The sequence below is a fragment of the Lactuca virosa genome, chromosome 3, assembly GCF_052849685.1.
Source record: "Lactuca virosa cultivar CGN04683 chromosome 3, Lactuca_virosa_CGN04683_v6, whole genome shotgun sequence".
NCBI lineage: Eukaryota > Viridiplantae > Streptophyta > Magnoliopsida > Asterales > Asteraceae > Lactuca > Lactuca virosa.
The window spans coordinates 51,167,232-51,193,199 of NC_136428.1; the positions used below are offsets into that span (position 1 = coordinate 51,167,232).

Genomic DNA, 25,968 nt, shown 5'->3' on the forward strand with positions numbered 1-25,968 from the left:
GTTTAATAAGGGAACGAAGTATTTGTTACCTATCAATATAATCCCTTTCACCTATTGTAGCCGGTATACGTTGCCACATAAACCTAGCCTAACACGTAAGTGATGACATGGCAAGAATTTAAAGCGTCGAACTACCGCAACGACGTCGTATTGAAGGCGAATCGTAAGGAGCAAGGATTGACTATTCAAGCGCCTCCATATAAAATCAAGACTTCCTTGACCTAAAATGGCACATCTGCAAACTTCATTACCCCAATCTTGTCTCTAAGTTTACTCCAAAATGCCTTCGATCGCACATGCAGAACATAGTTGGTCTCCAAACTACCGCCGTCACATGGATGAGAATCATTTGAATGGTGTAACCAACGAAGACATGTCCATCAATCTACTGCAAACCCAGCTGGAACTGTCTCTTATACGAGAGGACTTCCAAGACCAGTTGCGTGAGCTCCGTCAGGCAGTTAATCGAGACTTGGATGCCATGAACCGTGAGGTCGATGACGTCCGCGCTGGTCAATTGGATATCTCAATATGGTTGCTGATCTTAAAAATCATTTCGTTTCTCTGCAAGGAGCATATGTGAAGATGGTCTTCCAGCACAACAAACGTAAGAAGCTGAAGTATTGTATTGGGATTGTTGGTGTTGTTACTGTGTCTGTGGTGACGTATATGTTCTTTAACTAAAAAACGTTGTGTAGGTTGAAGCATTTCAGTCCTGGGTTTGTGTTTTGGTGTGTTATTTATGTTGTTTAGTGTGTTGCTGGTATTAGTTTGTGATGTTGGTGTGTAGATTTGGTGGTGGTGTTGCCTGGGCTGCTGATGGTCATCGTTTTTTGATGAAGTTTTTTGTCGATGATCTGTAATAGGTTATTCAATAGCAGAAAGTGATGTAAACAAACCCATGACTGAAATGTGTTTTAATATGTTATTATTAAAAAAATTTGTCTTACACATGTATCTGTATGTGTGCATGAAAGAAAGAAACATTTGGGGATTATATATGTTTCAAGAACTTGTTCCCAAGCCAATCATGTGGATGTCCATCGACTGGGAAGGGACCACAAGCCAAAGAAAAAGGAATATACCTTTTTAATGCACATAGACAGGGACCACAAATGGTGCAGTTTGGGAAAAGGGACAAAAGTAAACAATATCTTTGCACACGATGCATTGTGTCTGCTTGTCTGCAAACTGTTTTTGGAAAAAAAATATAGGGGAGTTTTTTAAAGATGGACTTTTTTCATGTTGAATGGATTAAGTCACAAGTACCCTGTTTTTGACAATGACTTAATTACCCCCACGCCCAAAATGGTCAATTTACAATGACTTAATTACCCCACATCCAAATTGGTCGATTTACAATGACTTAATTAACCCCACATCCAAAATGGTTAATTTACAATGACGTAATTACCCCCACACCCAAAATGGTCAATTTACAATGACTTAATTACCCCCACATCCAAATTGGTCAATTTACTTTGTAATGACTAAAATGCCCATAAAACCCCTACATATTCGTGGCACGGGACAACAATAACATTCCATATAACAACTTACCACACAACAAAACAACATAGTTGACCATAAAAGAACATACGTAGATCATTTGTTTATTGCAATACACATTCACTACAAATAACAAACAATTATCTAATCCAAATCCATGGTCGTTGCAAGACTGCTACCTTCACCTCCCACGTTTTTTGCAAGCTTCATTTTAATGATTCTTTCTGACTTCTTTCGTTTGTTAGGCGGTTTAACATGATTGACTTGATGAACACGAGCATTGACCTTCACCCTTTCCTCCCGTCCATTGACTCCCACCATCCGCTCTTCCTTACCAGTTCTCTCCAAAGCATCACTAGCATCTACCATTACCTCATCATCCCCAACCCCTGTGGCAACGTTTACAGAATCCTGCGTAGGTATAGTTGTTTGTTTCTTTTTTCCATTTTGTTTGGATGTCCCTACACCTTTACTACAAGTTGCCTTGTTGTGTCCTTTCTCCTTACATATACTACAAGAAACTTTCTTCCCTTCCTTGGAGACAGTGTGTTTTCCCATCCGTTCAGAAGCATCTCTTCTTCTCTTTATTGTTGTCCTGTCTGGCATACGTCTTTTCAATGGAGGCAAAGGGGGTATCAAGTCAGTAGAAGGCCACAAATTTTTTCCATTCATACCATGGATTGGCTGTTTGTAAGTATTATGGTATAATGCAACCAAGTACATTGGATCTACATATGGACCATCAGGTGTGATATTTAAGTAGGCTAAGGTGGCAACTGAGTGTACGCAGCCATATCCATTAAGTTGCCATAGCCTGCAGCCGCATTCCTTTTTTTCAACATCAACAGTAAACGCCTCGTCCATTTTCCTTGCCTCAAACTTAATCCCCCCACAAGATATGACCTGCCAATGCCTACATATATAGATGAAAACCGCAAATATCATGAGATGTGAAGAGTAAGGTACTAATGTAATTGGATAAATGTACAAACCTTTGCTCAGTTTGGAGCATATTCAACCGTATTCTGATATTTGGACAAACAGAATAACGATTCCATCCTTGTCCGGTTAGTTTCATAGTCACCATCCTTTGCATCACATATAAACGAATGTCCTCTAAAATGCTTAGTATTGGTTTCTTTCGGGCATCCAAAATCACACTATTAAAACTCTCTGAAAAACCATTCTCTACTGACTCACAAGAATTATGAACTCTGAAAAAAGCCAAAGACCAAGTCTTTGGATCTCTATCCATAAGATGCACAACTGCTTTCGGATTTAATTTTCCAATCTCTTTCATAACTACATTAAATTGTGCTTCAGTTGTTGCCTTGCTCGCTTTCCAAAACAGATTTTCAAACTTGGATCCACTAAATCTCTTTCTAAAATTCGCATAGATATGTCTAGCACACTGCCTATGTTCGGCTGCTGGAAATACTTCCTTTACTGCCTCAATCAAACACTACATAAGTCACATTAATGTTTGAAATTAGAATAGCAATTAGTAATTTTAGAACATGCACTAGTTTTGAACCATACCTTGTGTTGATCCGAAATTAGAACCATACCATGTCCATCATTCCAACATTGCAAATCTTCTGAAAGAGTTTCTATGAACCATTTCCAATTCTCTTTGTTTTCCACACTAACAACTGCCCAAGCAATCGGGAATATTCCATTGTTAGCATCTCTACCCACAATACAAAGCAACTCCCCTTGACAAAAACTTTTCAGATGACAACCATCCAGGTTAATGATCCTCCTACATCCTCCCCTCCATCCCTCTTTTACTGAAGCAAAACATATGTATATTTTGCTGAAATAATTCTTACCATCAGGCATTGAATCAACACAAATTTTAACTGTGGATCCAGGATTTGATCTTCTAATCTCCTCACCATATGACCATATTCTTGCATAATTTTCAGCTATTGTGCCTTCAGCTAGACTCAATGCATAATTCTTGGCTCGCCTACACTGACTCATACTCACATTAATCCCAAAAGCGGTTTTTACCTCCTCTCTAAGTAATCAGACGCTCATCTTTTGATTGTTATAAAATTGGTGCTTAAAGTGGGTCCCTATCCATTTGTAAGTCACAATTGATCCGAAATTTGAAATTTTTTGCACAATTATGCTCACCGATAAGAGACTTTATCTGAAAAGACTTATCATCACTCATCCAAGAACCCCAAAGCCTAAAAGTATATTTTCCATCACAGCATTTGACAAGTAATCGTCTAGTATCATTCTTCACAAAACATAATTGATAACCATTCGCGACAACATAGTTACAAAGCATGTGTTTCAATTGCTTAGGACTCTCAAACCTCATACCTAAAACAGGTTCCTGCTCCTTCCAATTGAGCTTATCATTGAAAATGTTTGGCAATTCGGGGTAAACATCTTCATTGTCACCCATGTCTTCTTCTACTGCCCCACCTACACCTGCTTTCTCACCCATGTCTACCTGAATCTCATTACCCTTTATATAAAAATGAGGCTTCTGATGGTCATCCTCATCGTCATCGGCATCCTCATCCTCGTCGTCATCATCGCCGCCATTCGCTTCCTCATCGTTTGTGTCACCCACATCCCGATGCCCTATTGCAACTTCCTTAACCAGTCCTGCACCATCAAGTACTTCTTCCTGTACGTTACCAACAAACTCGTCTTTGTGTTCATCCAACCATTCCTGTATGTTACTATTCCCAAAATGGTCTACATACATAGGGAGTATAACACCACATTCATATGCAATTGCTATGAAGTCGTAATAATCGGAGTCATTACAAATTAGAGTCAAACCTTTTGGAAAATCAATATCAGGTTGGCAGTAATAGAGCTTCTCACACTTTTCCCCAGTGAACCTTTCGATGAACGCAACACACCCATCCTTGTCCATTCCTGCGAAATCGATGTCCGAAAACCTCTGAGTAATTCCACCGGTGTAGTGTATGGGGTTTTTGGCGAACATTCCTTGGAAGTGGACATCTACTTGTAAGAATACAGGTTCCATGCTTGAGGATGCAGAAGCAGCTCACAAAAAAGGGTTTATCGATGAGGTGTTGAACAGTGGAGGTAAAAGGGTTATTTTATAAAGCATATACCGACAGTAAGAAGGAAGCGACTAATTAATGACATGGCATTAGACGAAAGTCACAGTCAGCATTCGATGTGGTGTTAGTAGAAGGAGGTGGACTTAAAATGACCGGCTAACCCCTTCACAATTGAAATAAGGACTTAATCGACCCGACAAATAGTAATTTGTTACCTTATTAAGCCACAAAATAAGTTAAGTGACTAAATAGGTAAACCCTAAAAACATTATAGGGCCTATTCATCATTTTCCCTATAACTATATTGCAAAAATCTATTATATAATATAAATTTGGATATTACGATTATCAACTTACACTGTATAAGTCCCCGCATATTTATCTTATGGGTAAAAATGTTAGAACTAAATCTTATGTTTAAAGTTGGACATAACTTCTTTATTCTATTGATATTTTGATAATCTTTTTTATATTGGATGTAAAACTGGTTTAATAAATATATGCACCAATGATATTTAAAGAGATTTTTACATTATCTATATAACTTATTGCATTGTATTTGTTTTGTACAAATACAAATGTAAATTTCACTTGCAAGTTACAAATGTAATTTAATCATCAAATACAACTTGAAAAATGTTATCTTTTATTTTTCAGAAGAAGTTATATTCCAGGTTACCACATATCACATGTGGCATGGCCCACAATTAGATATGAACGAAAAGATGAACATGAGACCCGTCATGGGTTAGCCTCCTCACTGCCCATTTCGAAAAAACTCTGTCCTTTTACACACGGTTAAGCCCAACTATCATAACCGGGTTTGATCAAGTAATAGTCTCGTTAAACTATATTTTATTGTGTATTTGTCAGAAAAAAAAATGCATCTTATTTGTATCGTTTATAGTATATAAATATAAATATATATTGACTTTATTAAACACAAAAAAACATATATCACATTATATTATGGAAGTATCGCCATATAATAATGATTTTTCAAAAATATACTACATAGTTCGAATGTACTATAAAATATAATATTTTCGAAGTAAAAATTTCTGATTAACTTTTTTTTCTCGAAATGGCACCCTTTAATCCTTTACATAAGGCGCTATCCTTTGCACAAGTTTTTTTCATGAATTTCGACTTCAAACCTTATTAAATATTGTTTTATTAAAAAATGTGTTTGAATGTCAGAAAACATGTCTTCGAAAACATGTGAAGCAATTCCATTTTCGAAATCATTTTTTCACAAACAGAAGTACGTTTAATCTTCAGTTTATTTTCGAAATGCCCCTGATAATAATTTCAAAATGATTGAATATTTTTTGAAAACTGTGAAAATTACTATATCCGAAAAACAAGAACTAGTTCATAAATATCGACTGTACTTTTCGAAAGACTAACGATATGGATTCTGTGTCTTCGTTACGGAAGTTTCATTTCCAAAAAATGATACATTTACGCTCACAAATTGCCACTTACAATGTGAGCTACAATTCTAAGGTGTTGTTTGTTTTTTTAAAGTGAAAATTCATAAAGTCTGCGAACCACCTCTGCAACCCTTTGCAAAAGAATAAGTGGATCAAACGACTGCAACCTGTAATAAGAAATCTGTTTGTTTTTTAACATTTTCAGGCTGCTGCAATAAACTGGAATTTGAATAAACTGATTTTACAAACTGAAAATAGTTCTCAACACCGAAATTTTAATAATTGTAGTCTTAGAACATTGAAAGAATACTAAAAAAAAACAAAAATATAAAATTTCTACAAAAAATATTAAAAAATATAAAAGAAACTATCAGTTTTTCTAGAATTTTTTTAAAGAACATAAAAAAATTAAAAAAAAATTAGAAAATATTACAAACAATGTCTAGAAAATTCGTATAAAAATCACACATGTTAAAAAAATACAACCGAAATTGAAACTATTATTAAAAGAAACGGTAAAAAAATCAATTTTTTTTAAAAAAAAATCAAGTTATAAAAAATTATAGAAATTTAAAGAAATTGTATCAAATCCGTAAATCAAAGTTTGAAAAAAATCAAAGTTTAAAAAAATTCAAGTTATACCAAAATTTTAAAATAAAAAAAAAAACTTGGAAAAAATAAAGCTGATAAGATTTGAAGAGACAAATCATGTATTGCGTCGTATAGAACATGTGTAGGGGTTTTGTAGTCTGAAATCTTCAAAAAATAAAAAATTAAAAAACTACTGCAAAAGGAGACTCTAGCAACAAAAAAATAGTTTAAAGAAGTTTTCCTTAAAAAAAAAAGCCTCTTGTGGGGACCCATCTTGTTGCCGGGATTCTTTGCCAATCTAGGCATTAGACTGGAGGGTATGGGAGAGATGCTTCCCTCACTTTTTGTGGGTCATACCACTATTTCCCTCACTTTCCTTTCCTTCACCTAAAACCCAATGAATGAGTGGGAATGACTTTCCTCACTTTTTTTTTAAATAAAATTAATTTTTTTTATGATTTATAATTTTTAAATTAACACTAAACATAAAATTTAATTAAAAATAAAAAGCATTTCATTAATTAAAATAAAAAAATTACATTAAGCCTAATATTTAAATAAGTAGAAAATTAAAAAAAAAACGCAAACAAAAAATCAAACAACCCACAACATAGAAAACATAATCAATATCCTAATTTTAAATAAACCAAAATACGTCACTCGGAATCATCGTCCTCGTCATCGCCCTCATCGTCCTCGTCATCGTCTTCATCATTCTCCCCAGCGTCACTCTCGTCGTCGGAATCTTCGCTCTCGACCAACATATCAGAATCCTCGTCTAATTCGTCAAACAAGTCATCATAAGAAAACTCTATCGGAGGCTGAATATGAGCCCTATAAATGTGTTCCACCAAATCAGCACGAAGGGCGTGATGAATGTCGCGATTGTGTACTTTTCTTCTATTCACCCTATACTCTTGTGTACCAACGACTACTCCTTCGACATTTGGCAAAACTTCATTTTCGTTGTACTGACATATCGCTCTTCCTTCGTCTTCAAGAATCATATTATGCAATATGATACATGCATACATTACATGCTGTAACCTTTTTACTTCATATGACCTTGCCCCGACAGTTAGTACTTGCTAACGTCTCTTGGGTACACCAAATGTTCGCTCCATATCCTTCCTAGCTGACTCTTGCGCCTCTTTAAACTTTTTCCTTTTCGGGTCGTTAGGACATGTAAACGATTTCACAAAAACAGACAAGGGAGTATATATACCGTTAGTAAGATAATATCCACACTTATATGCTACCCCATTTTCTTGAAAAGGTACATCATGCGACTTTCCAAGGTAGATATCGTTGAATACCGACGACTGGTCTAGCATATTGATGTCATTGTTTGCACCAGCTGGACCAAAGAATGCATGCCATATCCAAAGATCATGTGATGCGATAGCCTCTAGAATGATCATCGGCTCTTTGTGGCCGCCTCTCATGTACTGACCACGCCATGCGTTGGGGCATAATGACAAACTCCAATGCATGCAATCGATACTACCTAGCATTCCAGGGAATCCATGCTTGCCTTCATGCACCATGTACAATTGGTGGATATCGTTGATAGTTGGTTTGCGCAAATATCGTTGCCCATAAACCAAACAGATCGTTTTGCAGAACTTGTACACACACTCTCGCACGGTACGCTCTGACATCCTAAAATACTCGTCCCATTTGTCTGCCCCAATGTCGTATGCTAACTGACGAATTGCAGCCGTGCATTTTTGAACGGGAGAGAAACCTTTTATCCGCCTTGCATCCATTTTCTATTGGAAATATGGAAAGCGGCCTTCCAAATCGCCAACAATACGTAAGAATAATTCCTTCCTCATCCGGAACCGACGTCGAAACTTTACAGCGTAGATGACGTCATCTGCAAAATAATCTTCTATGAGACGATCGTGTCCGGCTTCGTGATTTCTACGCAGTCGCGACTTTCTTGGTTTAGATCGTGCACGTGATGTTTCGCCTAGTCGGTTTTGATAGTATGCAACCGTGTTCGCCATGACGGAACCGAGAAACTTAGCCTCCCCTAGAGCCGTCGAATCGGATGATGACATTTTGATTAATATTTTTTGGAGAAAAGTATAAGGTATGGGTTAAAAAAATGGTTGGATGTTGTGGTATTTATAGTTTAAAAAATGTAATATATATATATATATATATATATATATATATATATATATATATATATATATATATATATATATAACCGTTGGAATCAAAAAAAGAAAAAAAAAGAAAAAAAAAATAACGGACCAATGAGGTGAGGAGTGAGAACACGGCATCCCCATCCCCCACCCTCTTCCCGCACCCACGGTGCGGTGTTCCCCTGTGCGGGAAACGTCCCGCACCCCCTCCCCGCACTCCATACCGTCCGACTTAGAACTGTCTTTGACAAAAGATCATTCATCAGGAGACTCTAGCATAGGTAGGATCCGAAGGGTTCTAGAAAATCATAATGCCTTTTTCCATCTATTTTTTATAATCTTTGACGTGAAAATGTGTTAAATACTAACATTTCACACGAAGCAATATCAAATAAAAAATAAAATTTTATTACTAACTTTCTATGTACAATAATCAATTAATGTTGGGAATGTATTATGTAATAGAACTTTGTTATAAATAAAGTTGTTTTATTATGCAAAATACGATTATAATGATTTTTGTATTTCCATTAATTGGTTTGTTTCTTAACAGTTAGAACTCGAATATTACAAATAAAACACATAAAAACTCATAACTCGAACATTAAAAATAAAAATAACCGGTATGAAAAATCAATCTCCTAAAGAAAACCGAATAAAACATATATTTTACCATACTTTTCATATATATCATATTAATTAAGAAAAAATTGACAGTAATTAAAAAGTTAAAATTTGACGATTTAAAGTAAAATTACAAATTCTACATAGTTCTTATATCAATTATGCTATGATTTAATATTTTCCCATAATTTATTTCAGTCATTTACATCAAACTTAAAAAGTTATTTAGTATTTCAATACAGATTTATTTGACATTGGAATATTGGATAAGACCATTTTAAGTTTTACAACATACTACAGCTGGGTTGAACGATATGCAAGCTGGACATTAACCTTTTGTATATTTATCAATAATTTAATTATTTAATACGAGTAAACGAAAAAAAAAAGTTGCAATTTAATTGATGCTACCGACGAATGTATCGTTGTTATATATATATATATATATATATATATATATATATATATATATATATATAGAGAGAGAGAGAGAGAGAGAGAGAGAGAGAGAGAGAGAGAGAGAGAGAGAGAGCTAGGTTCAAATGTTTTTAGCAAATATTGTGTGCATGTATGCACCAATGAGAATTCAAGAAAAAAATAAATCATTAATGTAAAAAAAAGGGTAGATGAGTCATTTTGTTTTTATAAACTAAAAATAAATTCTTATATATTTGGTATATCCCTTAAATCATGTCTACTATTGTTTGACTTGTTTAAAATCATCGTATCCACAACCCTAAATGCACAAAGAGGGGACGCGTCTTCTTCAACAGATCGGGAATAAGGAACGATCGAATGGGAGCAGTCAAAAATCAAGGGCACTAGTGAGGGTCAAACAGATTTGCAAGGAGGGCTGAGAAAGGGACTTCGGTCCTCATCGTCGTCTTCATCAGATCGAGAAGGCATCAGGCGATTTTCACCTTCGTTTTCCGGCGCCGTTTGTTCCTCCGGTGGTGGATTAGCTCGTGGCTGGTCTTAATCTGTTCGTCTCTTCTTCCTTATTCCGTGGATACTGTTAGTATTGTTCTCATGGAGGGGGTTCCTCCTGATTTGGAACCTGATGTTATTATGAAAAGAAAGGGGAAAAATGCGAACCCGAGAAACAAGCTGAAAATCGATTCTGGTGAGGCTTCTAAGTTACCGTCTGATCCTCTGAAAGCTAAATCAGTCACTCTTCTTGTCAATAAGTTTGAATCAGAAGTGAAATCTCCTGTGATAAAAGGATCGAGTGATGTGAGTAAATCTGAAGGCCCTAGGTCTGGAGTGAATTTGGTGGATTCCCTTTTGGATGTTGGATGTGATGCGATTTCTATTGAGAATAAGGGCTTGGGATTGTCGAATGGTTCTGAGGGTGTTGTGATGGGATCGAAGATTTCTTCTAAAGTGGTTATGGCTGATATCGCTGGTTCTCCAATGGTTAATCATGTCATTCGCAATCCAATTAAGAAGGAGGATGGAGTGATAGAAGGTTTGAGCTCCCCTGTGCTTGAATTTGAAAAAAACATTGAGGAGCCAATTATTTATTTAGTGCCTACAAACTGTTTGTTAAAAATCCTAAGAGACAAGATTTTTGTTTTTCATGTTTTTCACAGGTTTCAAGATTGGCCAAGGGATAAGCTGTCATTATTGAGAATTTAAAGAATTTAACCTTGTGGTATGCATTCTGTCAGAATTACTAGCAACACATGTTTTATGTAATTGTTTAAAAAGATAATTAATTTGTCTGTGTATTATTTTGGTTCAATTTGTGATTTTGAATTCCAATTTCTATTGTCCCTCGTTATTGTATTTTTGAAATCTAAAATTATATTAGCAGTAAATACAATACTTTTGAATGTATTCTATGTATTCTATCAGAATGTATTCTACCAGAATAAAATCGATGTATTCTGCCAGAATGTATTATATGTATTCTGTCATATTCTATGTATTCTACCAGAATATATTAAGTGATAGTTAATTGCAAGTAACATGTTTTTAACAATTATTGGTTTTTGTTGTATTTGTGATAGGAATGGCTGGAAAAAGGCGTTGAAGACCTAATATGAATAACTTGAAGAATGAATAAAGTTTGATCATACTCACAATTTAAGAATGTTGTTAGTTTTTAAGAATTTTAATCATTTTTGTTGATATTCTTTTAAAATATGTATAATTATATTAAAATGTATAAGGATTTTAGTCTGTAAGAATATGTATGAATTTTCTATTTAAGTTCGGATGTATAAGAATATATTAGAATGTTTGTTATTTTTCAACATCTGATTCAAGAATTTTGTTTTTCTTCAATAATATTCTATTAGAATAAAATTATGAAAGAACATCATTCTAACAAAAAATATTCTGACAGAATAAAATCGGTAAAAATTGAAATTGAATTAATTAGAAAATTCAGATTTTTTTTAAATTAGGAGAATTAATCATCCCTAAAAATCCAAAAATTTCCTTTTATAAATGTAGTTAATTGTCTAAAATACCATTTTGCTAAAAATTGTGTGATTATATAGTACATGTTACCCCATTGTAATATCATACACTCTCAAATCATATCCATTGATTAATTTCATCCGTTGGTCCATATCTGTGCATTCTTGCACACAATAATTAATAAAAAAAAAAATAACCTAAGCATATATATATATATATATATATATATATATATATATATATATATATATAACTGTTACATGTACAGTTTTATGATATAAAATAGTTATGGGATTCTTGTATTTTTCATCTCCTGGGGTTCTTTTGACATCATCAAATTACATAAGAGAAACCTCACAAATTTATAAAGAATAATAAATAAAACATTAAAAGAATCGTAAAATTTAAGAAATTTAGAAAGTCCATTTCCAGATCTTGATCCGAAGATCAAGCTTACATTTGGCAGCAGAAACAGTAGCAGCTACTGATGAAGATGATGAATTTCTTGAATTCCCACTGCCACCCTTTGGAATTAAGCTATGAATTCCTTCGCATTTTATCCGAATCCCAATCTTTTTGCTTCTTATGGACTCGATTTTGACTCGAACTTTAGTATCAAGCAGCAACTTTAATGGCAGCCCTGATTTCTTTTTCAGATCCGATCTCATTCGATTCACTGTTTCTGTTTCCAGAAGCAGGGAGTTGCTAGACAATGATGAGCGGATAATGGTGATGTTATTCGGATTACTAACAAACGAGTTAGCGAAATATCCGTTTGCGACTTGCGTTCCTTCGGATAAACACGTAATTGAGATTGAATCATAGTAAAATGTGATTTTCTTGTTTGGGTTTCTGGTAGAGATGGTAAGATTGAGGTTTGAAGTGAGTCGTGTGGTGTCATCGGCGGTGGTGGTGCGGTTGAATTCCGAGATTTTGAGGGAGGCGATAGAGAACGTTGGTCGGTGGGGGCGGTAGAGGAGGTAAAGTATACAACCTGCGATAGCGGATATGAGAAGGAGGAGAGTGATGATAAGAACTGACCAGAAGCAGCATAAGCAGAAGCATCCACGGCGGCTGCGGCGCCGAGTTCGTTGGTTGGTGACTGAGTTTGGCCGGTAGGGGTGGCGATTGGGTTGCTGGGCTTTGCTTGGTGGTGGTGGTAGTCTTGTGTTTGTTGTGACGGCGGTTGTGTTGCCGTTGGGTTTTGATGAAGGATAAACTCTGTCAGTCATTTTAGAGTCTGAATTGGTAAACCGGCGGCAGACGGTGGTGGTGGTGGCGGTGTCAGCAAGCACTTGGAATCAGAGGAGGAAAATAGGAGGTTAATAAAAGACTGATAAGAAAGGAAATGGAAATGGAAATCGAAAGGCTTTGTGGGCAACAAGTTATTTGTGAATTGTGATACGTGTACTAATGTAAAATATAAAATAAGAACCGACCATATACTAACCTCCTTATCAAATTAGTCAAAGACTTTCATATTTTTTATTATCCGGGAAGGTATTCATAAATGAGTCTTGCCCATCCACCGAAAGCCAGAAAGCGATTATTTTTGGGGCAGAAAGCGATTATCAATACTTCAATAGGGTACGAAATAGTACCTTTTATATAAAAAAAGAAAAAAGAAAAATCTTACACATATTAATTTACTATAGACAAAATTGCAAAAATGGTCCATGTGGTTGTGATTGGCAAATTTATATGCTTTTGGTCAAAAAAAAAAAAACGTTGGTGCACCACTGGTCCAAAATTAAATCTTTTTATCAGTTTTGGTCCCTAGCCACTTAAAAAGACGATTATGCCCCTCTTATTGTTTTTTATTTTTTATTTTTTTATTAATGTTAATGATTTTTAGTAATTAAAAATTATAGAATATCCCATTATCCCTCTGTCACTCTCTCTCACTCACACACACATATACTCTCTCTCTCTCTCTCTCTCTCTCTCTCTCTCTCTCTCTCATCACCGGTGGTACCTCTCATCTCTTCTACCCCTCTTACATCTCTTTCACTCTCTCAAGAACACCCTGACTGCCACCACCATTCACCTACACCGTCTGCCGCTAGATGTCGCCCCATAACCTTCAGACGCCACCGATCTGTTTGTACACCGGGGAAGTAGCGATCAACTGGATCAACAAAGACGACGCCACCGATCTGTTTGTACACCGGGGAAGTAGCGACCAACTGGATCAACAAAGACGATGAGGGAATTTAAACCCAAATTGGGTCAAGACCTACATTCAAACTCCGATGACGAATTTAGATCTGGATGTAGGCTCTTCTGTTGATCTACACCTGCATCTCCTTCTCAATCCTAATCCCGGTTAAATGTATCGATGAGTGGTGGTGAACGGTTTATGGTCGACCGATGAGTCAAAGTCATGTCTGAACCCATCGATGATTTGCAGTGGGGGTCACAGATGAGTATACAACTCCTCTTTAACACATACACACACAAACGAACAATCAGTTTTCAGAGTTGTCTCTTCTAGAATAATCGAATTTCTTGATTTGTTTCTAGAACTGGAAATCGATTTTGGAATTTAAAAATGATTATGGGTAATCGGTGGTCCGGTTAGAGAGTGAGAGAGAGTGGTGGGTTTATTGTTTTCGTTTTTCATTTTATTATAAGAATAAGAAAATAAATAAAAGAAATTAAAATATAATTATTAAGGGGCATATTAGTCATTTTAGATGTGATGTGGACCAAAAACACAAGAAAATACAACCATAGGGACTAAAACCACACAAGGTATCTAAAATTGGACCAGTGGTGCACCAACATTTTGTTTTGGACCAAAAGCACATAAATTTGCCAACCACAGGGACCATTTTTGCAATTTTGTCTGTACTATATATCAATTTCTAGTCAAGGTTTTTTTTTAAGAAAAATTTTAATTTCTTCTTTCTTTTTTTAAAAACAATTTACTAGCGGAAATATCGTATCAATATAAGTAAACTAGACGAATTCCCGCGCGTTGCGCGACACAGGTTAAAAATATATTGTTAGAATATAGTTTCCAGACACCTTTTAGTTAATTCGATTCATCAATTTAGGTTCTTTTATTATTATTATATTTAATGTTTTCCTTTTAACTATGTTAAAAAATATATATTGAATTTTTTTAAACATTATTTCATATTTTACTTTAGGTTTTAAATTTTACACTAAAATTTTAAGCTTATTTGATATATTAATGTAAGTTATTTATTTAACTATATATTGAAGTTAACAAATTAAGTATATCATATTGATAAGTCACAAATTCTTCCATTTATGATAATGTTTACAACTAAAAGCATATGTAAGTTAATAAATTAAGCATATTGAATGGAAATATGAAAAGTTGGGAGTTTCAAATGAATGTGGTGAAAGAAAAAATGTTTCCTTTATAATATAGTATGATATGATGGTTAGCATATTTATGAGCGGATATATTTATGGGAATCCAATTAGACAATTGTGTCCTATTTTTATCTAAAACAGTACACCACGATAAAACTTTATAAAATATTAATACCACACAAAATAATGGTGTATTATTTAAAACCAAAACGAAAACGATTAAGTTAAAACAAGGTCAATACGAAAAACATGATAAAGATAATATGAAAATAACCATTATTTTGGTTAATTCATACTAATTTTTCATATACAAAATACGACAAAAACATATTGATATCTTGTCAGTTTCATGTAGACCTGACATTTCATGTAGACCTGACAAAACTTGACACGTTACGACAACTTGACACGAACTCGATACGAAATTAACGAGTTTGGGTAAAAGATTTCGACACGTTTATGTAAACGGGTTAACACGACATGACACGATAATTAAGCGGGCAGGGTTATGGTCAAAACTTTCAACTGATGACTCGAATATGACCTATTTAATTATATATAATTTTTTTTATAAATTTTATATATTTATAAATATTTTAAATATTATACACTTGTAGTGGTCCAAACTTAAAAATTAAAAGTAAAATTCAAATTTTCAAAGTGATTTAATTTTACACCTCATCATTACCTATCTCATTTCTTCCTCAACTCTAACTTTTTCCATTTTGCTTTCTAAACTTACTACGTATTATTTTTTTTATTCCACCTCCTAACTCCAGTATTTCACTTTTTGATTTTTGCCTCCTCGTCTCTTACTTTTCAACCTTTAAAATGTTTTAACCCGACATGGCACAACACATTTATAAGGTCTAAACCTTGAAACCCGACATGAAAATAAACGGGTCGGCACGACACATCGATAATTAAACGGGTTGGGTTAGGGTCAAACCCTCTCAATCCATTTAATGTCTTGACATGACACGAAATCTACGCAACACGTTTGTCGGGTCTAGTTTCATATTGAATTTTGAACACAAAACGACATGACGTCAGGTTGTTACACTTTGAATCTCAATTCCGTTCCAATTTCATTTCGCTTTGTGCATTCAATTGACACCCCTAGACATGTTTAAATATCCTATACAAAAACAACATATTTTAGAGCAACAAACACATACATAATTTTCTCTATCTTATATTTTTACTTATAAATTAGTTTTTTTTTTTTTTTTTTTTTTGTCTCAAACGATACTTGAAACCTCCCGTTCCACCAATACATAATATTGACGGACTATAAGTTATTTGTTACAAAAACAATATTACATTTCTCAATAAGTTAAAGTGTAATTTTTTAAAGGAAATATTCAAGGTTCTAATCAACATTCAGAAGTTGTTGGCGTTTCACGATTTATTTCTCATGCCATTCACTCAATCACTCCTCTCCTCACAATCATCTTCGAAAATTGCTTCCAACCCCTGTGGTGTTTATTGAATTCCAGTAAATTAGCCAAAGATAACCCTTGTGGTGTTTAATGAATTCCAGAAAATTAGCCAAAGATAGGACGAGGGACTACTAGACAAATAAAAAGAAAAACGAAAAGTTTTTTTTTTTTTGATAAAATATGTCAAAAGACTATGAGATGAAAACTAAGAGAAATCATCATAGACCTAAAATATATGAAACTTTTAACGTAAAAACGAGACTAAGATTTGAGGGGTTATAGCGAAAAGGAATAAAGTGATTTTTTTTAGAACAGTAAAGATTTGTTAAAAAACAACTAGCAAGAAGCTAGAAATATATTACATCACACTAGGTGTGAGACCCGTGTAGTATACAGATTGAGTAAAAAAAGTTAAATACCAAGGTATAAACTTTAACAATTTTTTAAATAAAATTTTGAAATAAATACAAATGAAATGCTGAATAAGTAAGAAATTAAACTATTAACCTATTTTAAATAACTTTTCAAAATCACAAATTTCAAAAACTTATTTAAATACAACATTAGATGTCCTATTGCTAAGTTTACCATTATTATCTAAATTCAATATATTTAATCTATCTTTGTTTTTAACTATGAACAATGTAATATATAATTGTCCATTAGTAACATTAGTTCTCTTGAAACCAACCTCACATTCGATAGAGATCGTTGCATTCCATTATATAAACCACACTTCTGATCAATATTTCTTAGTAAAATAACTGAAAATTTGACTTTTAATACCAATTTATCAATTGCTAAACATTGGCATCGTACATGAACAATACCAAAAGAAAAAGAAGCAATAAGTTTTTGTCAAAATACCACCGCTTCCAACCATATGATTCATTTTTTGATACAATTTTCTTTCCGATTTATTGTGATTTGCTGATTTTTAAGGATGCAAACTTATCCCAGAATGGAATCCAATTTGCATAGTAATTCGAATTAGAAAAGTAATAACGAATTTGTTAATATCTACAAGTTTTAGAAAACAATTGGTACAAATTATAAGGAAAATATAACAAAAAGAAATAATAAATATAAAACTTAAAGCCAATATTATATAATCTATAGTTTAAACATTTATTTGGAAGGAAATTTTAAATGTTTAATATTTATTAGAATAACATCCTATATATAAGGTAAATGTAATTGTAATTCCAAAAGATTGAAAAACCGACCGGAAGGGGTGATAATTTGATTCTCAATTAATGTCTATTAATTTTATCATTTAAAAAAAATAAAAAATTCTCAAAAAATGACAAGTGGAAAAAGCTTATGTGTCATTTTTAGGGAGCAAGTGAAACAAAAATACAAATTTTGAGAAAATGACAAGTGGCAGAATGTGTTTTCATTTATTAGGGTATATATATATATATATATATATATATATATATATATATATATATATATATATATATATATATATATATATATATATATAGTAGGCGAATGCCTGCGCGTTGCGTGGGATATAAAAAAATATTTTATATTAAAAATAACTAAATTATTGTTATTAACAATTAAATAATAATTTCATAAAAAATATAAAAAATGATTTTTAGTATTGTTATTATGTTGAACTATATTATAAGAGATAAGGTTGGAACTTGAAGTTGTTTTGCATATACAAAGTTATATGATTAAAACAGAAAAAAAATTAATTTTTAAAAATAAATAAATCATTATTGTTATCTATTAAATAATAATTTCATATTAAATTAAAACGTTTATATTAAATATTATCATTATGTAGAAAATACGATAATAGAGGCATCTTTTTATCTATCTTAAATTTTATCATTCTGTACAACATATGATAATAGAGACAACTTTTTATCTTAAATACTAAAAAAAATGTTTTGTATCATAAATATTACCATAATTATGTAGAACATATGATAATAGTGACGTCTTTTATAAGGTTAAAACTTTAAATTGTATTACATACAGGGTTGTAAAACTTGGCTAACACAACCAAATACTCGGCATGTTACTTAAACTCGGCCTCCAATGGAAGCGAGTTTGCCTAACTCAGCCAGAAGACACTCGGATCCTTATTAAACTCGATCCAAATCTAAAAGATACGGTCCAAAATCATTTTCGAAATTCTGAAATTTAATTGGTCACTTGTCGACAAAGACAATCTCACCAAAGAATACATTCAACGTCCTACAAAGTTAGATGCAAGGAAGATCTCATGGCTTAGTCCTTTTGAAATATTTCACAACCTTTCCTATTTATAGAGGAGAATATATTCTCTTGTTTACTCTCACGATCAATGTGGGATGAAGACATTTTAATTAAACTCATTTCTTTATTTGCCAATAATTTCATTCTGTTAAATAAAATATTAAATAATAAAAATAAAACGTTATCCAGAAAATTTATTGTTCAATAGTTCCATTTTTCAGTACTCTCGTAAGTTGCTATAAAAAATTAAGTTTTTATTGAATAACTTTTTGTTAAATCCTAAAATCATAAATTCAGTTAGGTACTTAATATAGAAAGTTTGTTTATATGTATTTTCATGATTCAAAATGTCATTATAAAATGAATTCATTTATAAAATATAATCGAGTATATATTTCAAGCTTTTGAATCAAAGTGATTTTTCAAACAATTATAATTTTATGTTTAGGTAGATTTTTTTATATTTATATAACATTATGTAACTTATAATATTATTATAAACAATTTGAATAATCATGGGAGTTTCAAATGTATGTGGTGAAAGGAAAATGCTTCATTTATCGGTCCAAATTGATCAAACTCGGACCGATTCAACTTAATATACCAAACTACATAACGTTTTTTCTATTAAAACCCGGTTTGTATATATTTTGTGTTTTTGAATCAAATTTATTTGTCAAACGATTATAATTTTATGTTTAGGTAACTTATTTATAATATTATTAGAAACAATTTGAAAAATCATAGGAGTTTCAAATGTATGTGCTGAAAGGAAAATGCTTTCTTTATCGGTCCAAATTGATCAAACTCAGACCGATTCAACTCAATATACCAAACTACATAACGGTTTTTCAACTGAAACTCTGTTTGAACCTAAAAAAATCTTGTTCAAAACCATTTTCGTGATTCTAAAACTTAAATAGACAGTTGCCAATAAAGACAATCTCACCAAAGAATACCCTCAACATCCTAAAAAGGTAGGCATAAGGAAGTTCTCATGGTTTGGTCCCTTTGAAACATTTCACAACCTTTCCTATTTATAGAAGAGGAAACGTTCTCTTGTTTACTCTCACCATCGATGTGGGATGAAGACATTGTAATAAAACACGCTTTCTTGTTAATAAAACATTATTCAACTTATTTAATAAAACACCCTTTCTCTTGTTTACCCTTTCTTTATTGTTCAATAGTTCCATTTTTCTATAATCTCGTAAGTTGCTATCCAAAAAAGTAAGTTTTTATTGAATAACTTTTTGTTCAATTCTAAAATCATAAATTCAGTTAGGTACTTAATATAGAAAGTTTGTTTATATGTATTTTCAAGATTCAAAAGTTCATTATAAAAAGAATTCATTTATTAAATATAATCTGCGTATATATTTCGTGCTTTTGATCAATCGAATTTTCAAACAATTATAATTTTATGTTTAGGTAGATGTTTTTTTTATATTTATATAACATTATGTAACTTTTTTAAAATATCATTGGAAACAATTTGAAAAATCATGGGAGTTTCAAATGTATGTAGCGAAAGGAAAATGCTTCTTTTATGGTCCAAATAGATCAAACTCGGACCGATTCAACTAAATATACCAAACTACATATTTTTTTTCTAGTGAAACCCGGTTTGTATATATATTTCGTGCTTTTGAATCAAAGTGATTTTTCAAACAGTTATAATTTTAGGTTTAGGTAGATGCTTTTTTATATTTATATAAAATTATGTAACTTATTTATAATATTATTAGAAATAATTTGAAAAATCATGGGAGTTTCAAATGTTTGTTGTGAAAGGAAAATGATTCCTTTATCGGTCCAAATTGATCCAGCTCCGGTTCAACTCAATATACCCAACTACATAATTTTTTTTCTAACTGAAACATGGTTTAAACCTGAAAAAATTCGGTTCAAAACCATTTTTGGAATTCTAAAAGTTAACCGGACACTTGCCAATATAGACAATCTCACCAAATAATACCTTCAAAATCCTACAAAGGTAGGCATGCGGAAGTTCTCATGGTTTGGTCTCTTTGAAACATTTCACAACCTTTCCTATTTATAGAAGATGAAACATTCTCTTGTTACTCTCACCATCGATGTGTGATGAAGACATTGTAATAAAACACCCTTTCTTGTTTATAGAACATTATTTAACTTATTTATAATATTATTGTAAAGAAATTGAAAAGTCATGAGAGTTTCAAATGAATGTGGTGAAAGGAAGTTAAAAAAGGGGGTTTCAAATGCATGAGATTCAAGAAAAAATACTAGCTTTATAAGTATATATATATATATATATATATATATATATATATAGGTTTAGGTTCTATGGAAAACAAAAAACCCTAAAAATCATAAAAATACATAAAAAAAATACTTAGAGATCACAAAACTTTTTTTTGAATTCTTTTTTTTATAAATAATCGCAGTTTTTTCTTAAAATTCGCTGAAAAAAAAATCAAATTTCTTTTTTTTTCTTTTTTTTTATAATATTTTTTTTCAAAATTTTTGTTCAGCGAATTTGTATAGAAAGCTGCGATTTTTTCAAAAAAAAAAATTCTAAAAAAAGTTTTGTGATCTCTAAGTATTTTTTTTATGCATTTTTATGATTTTTAGGGTTTTTTTTGTTTTCCAAATAACCCTTCCCTATATATATATATATATATATATATATATATATATATATATATATATATATATATATATATATATATATATATATATATATATATATATTAGTTTATAACCCGTGGGAACCACGGATTATAAAATTAATTAAACTTTCATAACAAAAAATTATAATTATTAATCAATTATTTGTAACATCCGGATTTCCAGGTATCATAATTTAATTATTTGTTTTTGAAATGAGAAAAGGGACTCGACGAGTTGACGCCTAAACTCGTCGAGTAGGATCGCGACTGATGACTCGGATTAATGAATGGACTTAACGAGTCGGAGAGTCGACCCGACGAGTCCGCGCTGTTGGCAGAAACCCTAAATCTTTGGGCCTGAGCCCTATTTAAAGGCACTTATGGCCTTCAATTGCGGCTACCTTTCCAGAAGAGAGAACCCTAGCGAGTTTGAGTGTGTAGAGTGAGAGGAAGAGCTATATTGAGCTTTTTGGTGTGATTTTGCAAAGGAGGAGAAGAGTTCCAGCAAGAAGGACCAGAGGAGGTTGTTGTTCTGAGTTAGTCAAGCAAGGAGCTTCATTCTGAGGTACCAAATCGAACCCCTCTTCTTCCTTATTGTGTAGATTTCATTTTTGGAGTTAGGGCTTGAATCACTTCATTTTTTGGGGGTCTTGAATGCATCAAATCCCTCTTCCTAGTTGTGTTATAGATCTGGAGCTTTCTAGGTCCAGAGAGCCTGAAAGTATGAAGCTTTAGTCGAGTAATCATAGGGTTTTGAAGCTAGAAAGCATTAATGGGGTTTCTATGGTATATAATGCAAGATACACCATGGATAGACACCAAGTTCAGACCTTTACGTGACTTTTGGGTGTTAGAAGGTCAGATCTATAAGTTAGAGAAACAGATATGACCTCAGAAGGTCGTTTGAGCATTGTCATGGAGGAAAATCGCCGAGTCCATGAGAGGACTCGACGAGTCGGATCGGGTTTCCCCGCGATTCGTGATCAGTGGTAACCCGTCGAGTGAAAGGTTAACTCGACGAGTCAGATCGGGTTGCCCCGCGATTCGTGATCAGTGGTAACCCGTCGAGTGAAAGGTTAACTCGACGAGTCGAGTGAGGCCTTCGAAGGATTCAGAGGACACGTATGGACTCGCCGAGTCACCCGAGTGCACTCGAGAAGTCTGGTCAAAGTTGGACCGTTGAATGGAGTTGATTTTCGTTGACTTTTAGGGTTTGGTCAACAAGTGGACATTTGGACCATTGGAGGGGTAAAATGATCTTTTCCCCCCTTCTGTGAGATTATAGGAAGGGATTAGTCTAGCCTTTGAGAATCGTTGTTAATTAAAGGTACATTACTTTATGTGATTAGGCGGAGGCTACATCAGTATTTCGAGTTCGAGACTTTCCGAGATTACCCGAGGTGAGTCTTCTCACTATACATTACCTAGAGTGGTAACCATGTGCAGACCGGAGGGTCTTATGTGTTATGTGTTTACTTGAGATTATGTGTATTGTGATTTATGTATTCTATGTGATATTTAGACCGGACCGGAGGGTCCAACGATTTAGACTGGACTAGAGGGTCCAACGAGCTAGACCGGACCGGAGGGTCCAAAGAGCTACAGGACTGGAGGGTCCCGCTGAGACACATTGACCAGAGGGTCTTATCGAGTTATAGCCTCGAGTTACTTATGTGATGTATGTGATATTTTTGGGGAACTTACTAAGCATTTATGCTTACCGTGTTATGTGATATGTGTTTTAGGTACTAGCGAGATCGCGGGAAGGCACCGACATGATTTGTACACACTGGCAGAGGATTATGTTTTTGAGATTCTGGGATATGTTTTATTGGGATGACATTTGATACACATGAGATTTTAAGAATATTATATGAGTTGTATTGTGTTTGAAAAATGAAAAAATTTGTTTTAAAAATTACGTTGTTACAAGTTGGTATCAGAGCATTGGTTTGAGGGATTCGGATGCACCTTGGGCGTATCTGAACTCAAACTGAGGATTTGAGAAAATTTTTCATAAAAGAAACAATTTTTCTAAAAAGAGTAAAAGATTTTGAGGAAAGCAGAACGGAGCAGTGTGTACGATCAGCCAGCGCCCGAACGGTGATTTCCCAAAATACCCTTGCATTATGTGTTATGAGATATTATGTGATATGCTATGCATGCTAGAGTAGGCTAGGTATTCATATTTAGGACTAGAGTAGGCCTGATTTTTGATGCCTTAGCCTAGAAGTTACTGCTACTGTGAATTTCTTTGAGAGTGAGTAAGTAGCAGGGAGGAGCTTATGAAAGGTCTACTGGGTGGTAGCCTGCGCTCAGCGAGATATAGAGTACTTGTGAACTAGAATCTTAGGAGGAGGACTTGGGGTGATTACTGATGTGGTGTGGAAGGTAGTATAAGGGCCTGTACTACTGGAAACAGTGGATCAGTAAGCAGCCGAAGCAAGAATCCTTAGGGTACTAAGGAGCAAGTAGGTTTGAGTGATAGAGTGCGAGAATGCTCGAGCGAGTCTTTGATTTCTTTTGTGTTGTATTTCAGTGACATTATGGTGGGTACACGCCACACTCCAGAGAGCAGCGGGGTTAGCGATGATGAGATTCGCAGGATGATTCATGATGAGGTGGTTGCAGCCATTCGAGCCGAGATACCAGAGATGTTTGGGTCTATCAAGACCACGCTGATTGAGACATTTGACGAGCGGTACGCTGCTCTTACCGATGCTGCTGTCGATGCGGCCACAGCAACCGTTGCCGCTGCTAGGCCACAGGGGGGTGACTCGTTGCTGTACCGGGAGTTCAACAACACGAAGCCACCAAAGTTTGATGGGACTCAGGATCCGATAGCCGCGATGAGATGGATCTCTGACATTGAGGGATGCTTCTACACATGTTCTTGTCCGGAGCATCTGAGGGTACGGTTCGCGCTGAACCAGCTTCGCTTGGGAGCGAAGGATTGGTGGAAGTTTGTGACGGCTGACTTCACTCCTGCAGAGATTACAGCGGTGACCTGGGAGAGGTTCACCACCATGTTCCGAGATGAGTATGTTCCCCCTGTGGAGAGGGAACGTCTAGCCCAGGAGTTCTTGTCCCTCAAGCAGGGGACGGAGTCCGTGATTGTGATTACACGGATGTTTCACGAGAGGGCGTTGTTTTGCCCTGAACATGTGTCTTCTGAGCAGGCACGCATGAGTCGATATCTGAGCATACCGAGGAGAGACATTCGGGAGTTCGTGGCGAACTCGACATACCGGACATTTGCCGAGCTCCAGGCAAATTCCCGGAAGAGGGAGATTGAGCTAGAGACTCAGGCCAGGGAGGAGGCCGAGTCTCAGAGGAGGGACATGCGGCCAGCACAGTCTCAGCCGGCAGCCAAGCGGGCCAAGCCCGCTGATTCGAGATATGGAGGTCCGAAGGGCCGCACTTGCGGGAAGTGCTGCAAGAGCCACGAGGGAGTGTGCAGAGCAGGGGTGTGCTACAATTGTGGCAAGGAGGGGCATTTCGCGAGGGATTGCCCCAAGGGGTTTGCAGTTTGCTTCCACTGCAACCAGACTGGCCATCGGAAGGCCGAGTGCCCACAGCTACTTCAGGGATCAGCTCAGGGATCTGCACCTGCTGCTACTAGAGCCACATAGGCCCGACCAGTGAAGGCCGAGGCACCGAAGGCTCGCGGGAGAGCCTTTCAGTTAACAGCGGGGGAGGTCCGCGCAACGCCCGATGTCGTGGCTGGTATGTATTCTTTTATTTACTTATTCTGAGTTCGAGATATTGTGCTTATATTGTGGTATGCATAGGTGCTTTTCTTGTGAGTTCTGTACCTGCTTTGGTGTTATTTGACTCAGGTGCGAGTCGATCTTTCGTGTCATTAGCATTTAGTCAACACATCAGTATCCGGTGAGAGGCGTTGAGTCGAACTCTACGAGTTTCTATAGCTGACGAGCGAGCGGTGTATGCTACTAATGTGATTCGAGGATGTGTACTCGAGATTTTCGGTGTTGAGTTCCTGATAGACCTGGTACCGATTACGATGGGGGATGTCTGTGTCATTGTGGGCATGGACTGGTTGAGCCGATTCGGAGCTGTTATCGACTGCGAGCGTCAGTTGGTGACCATACGAGACCCTAGTGGGGGAGTACTTACGGTGTATGGCGAGGATACTCGATCTGGGTCAGCATTTTGCTCGGCTACCAGGGCGAGGCAGAGTCTACTGCAGGGATGTAGAGGGTTTGTAGCCTATGTGATGGATACACTAGTTGCCGCTGAGAGGTTGAGTTCTGTCGATGAGGTTCCGATAGTGCGTGAGTTCCCAGACGTTTTCCCCGAGGAGTTGCCGGGTGTGCCTCCGGAGAGGCAGGTGGAGTTCCATATTGATTTGGTTCCGGGAGCGGCGCCTATTGCCAAGGTACCCTATCGCCTTGCGCCACCAGAGATGCAGGAGTTATCCTCGCAGCTTCAGGAGCTGTTGGGGAAGGGATTCATCCGACCGA

The 25,968-nt window shown here is 35.0% G+C and overlaps 3 protein-coding genes across 3 annotated transcripts; all 3 read right to left on the reverse strand.

Annotated features, from left to right (window-relative positions):
* Positions 1-1,653: 1,653 nt before the first annotated feature.
* LOC145163502 (uncharacterized) lies at positions 1,654-3,495 on the reverse strand. The gene is made up of 3 exons (XM_079082341.1): positions 3,049-3,495; positions 2,502-2,971; positions 1,654-2,422 (listed from the first exon to the last, which is right to left on the reverse strand). The coding sequence occupies exons 1-3, from the start codon at positions 3,493-3,495 to the stop codon at positions 1,654-1,656; spliced, it is 1,686 nt and encodes a 561-aa protein (XP_078938467.1).
* A 4,188-nt stretch (positions 3,496-7,683) lies between these two features.
* Positions 7,684-8,364, reverse strand: LOC145163503 (uncharacterized). The gene has a single exon (XM_079082342.1). It carries the CDS (start codon positions 8,362-8,364, stop codon positions 7,684-7,686), a length of 681 nt encoding a protein of 226 aa, XP_078938468.1.
* Positions 8,365-12,138: 3,774 nt separating this feature from the next.
* On the reverse strand, positions 12,139-13,367 carry LOC145165667 (NDR1/HIN1-like protein 13). Its single transcript, XM_079084456.1, has 2 exons — positions 13,253-13,367; positions 12,139-13,096 (listed from the first exon to the last, which is right to left on the reverse strand). The coding sequence occupies exon 2, from the start codon at positions 13,032-13,034 to the stop codon at positions 12,216-12,218; it is 819 nt and encodes a 272-aa protein (XP_078940582.1). The 5' UTR covers positions 13,035-13,096; positions 13,253-13,367; the 3' UTR covers positions 12,139-12,215.
* Positions 13,368-25,968: the final 12,601 nt, after the last annotated feature.

Bases quoted from the DNA above. Each gene is read 5' to 3' on its own strand.
- LOC145165667 (XM_079084456.1), bottom strand. From the start codon at position 13,034: ATGACTGACAGAGTTTATCCTTCATCAAAACCCAACGGCAACACAACC.
- LOC145163502 (XM_079082341.1), bottom strand. From the start codon at position 3,495: ATGAGTCAGTGTAGGCGAGCCAAGAATTATGCATTGAGTCTAGCTGAA. The intron at 2,972-3,048 runs GTATGGTTCAAA...TGACTTATGTAG, and splicing joins TAATTTCGGATCAACACAAG to TGTTTGATTGAGGCAGTAAA. The intron at 2,423-2,501 runs GTTTGTACATTT...CTATATATGTAG, and splicing joins ATGCTCCAAACTGAGCAAAG to GCATTGGCAGGTCATATCTT.
- LOC145163503 (XM_079082342.1), bottom strand. From the start codon at position 8,364: ATGGATGCAAGGCGGATAAAAGGTTTCTCTCCCGTTCAAAAATGCACG.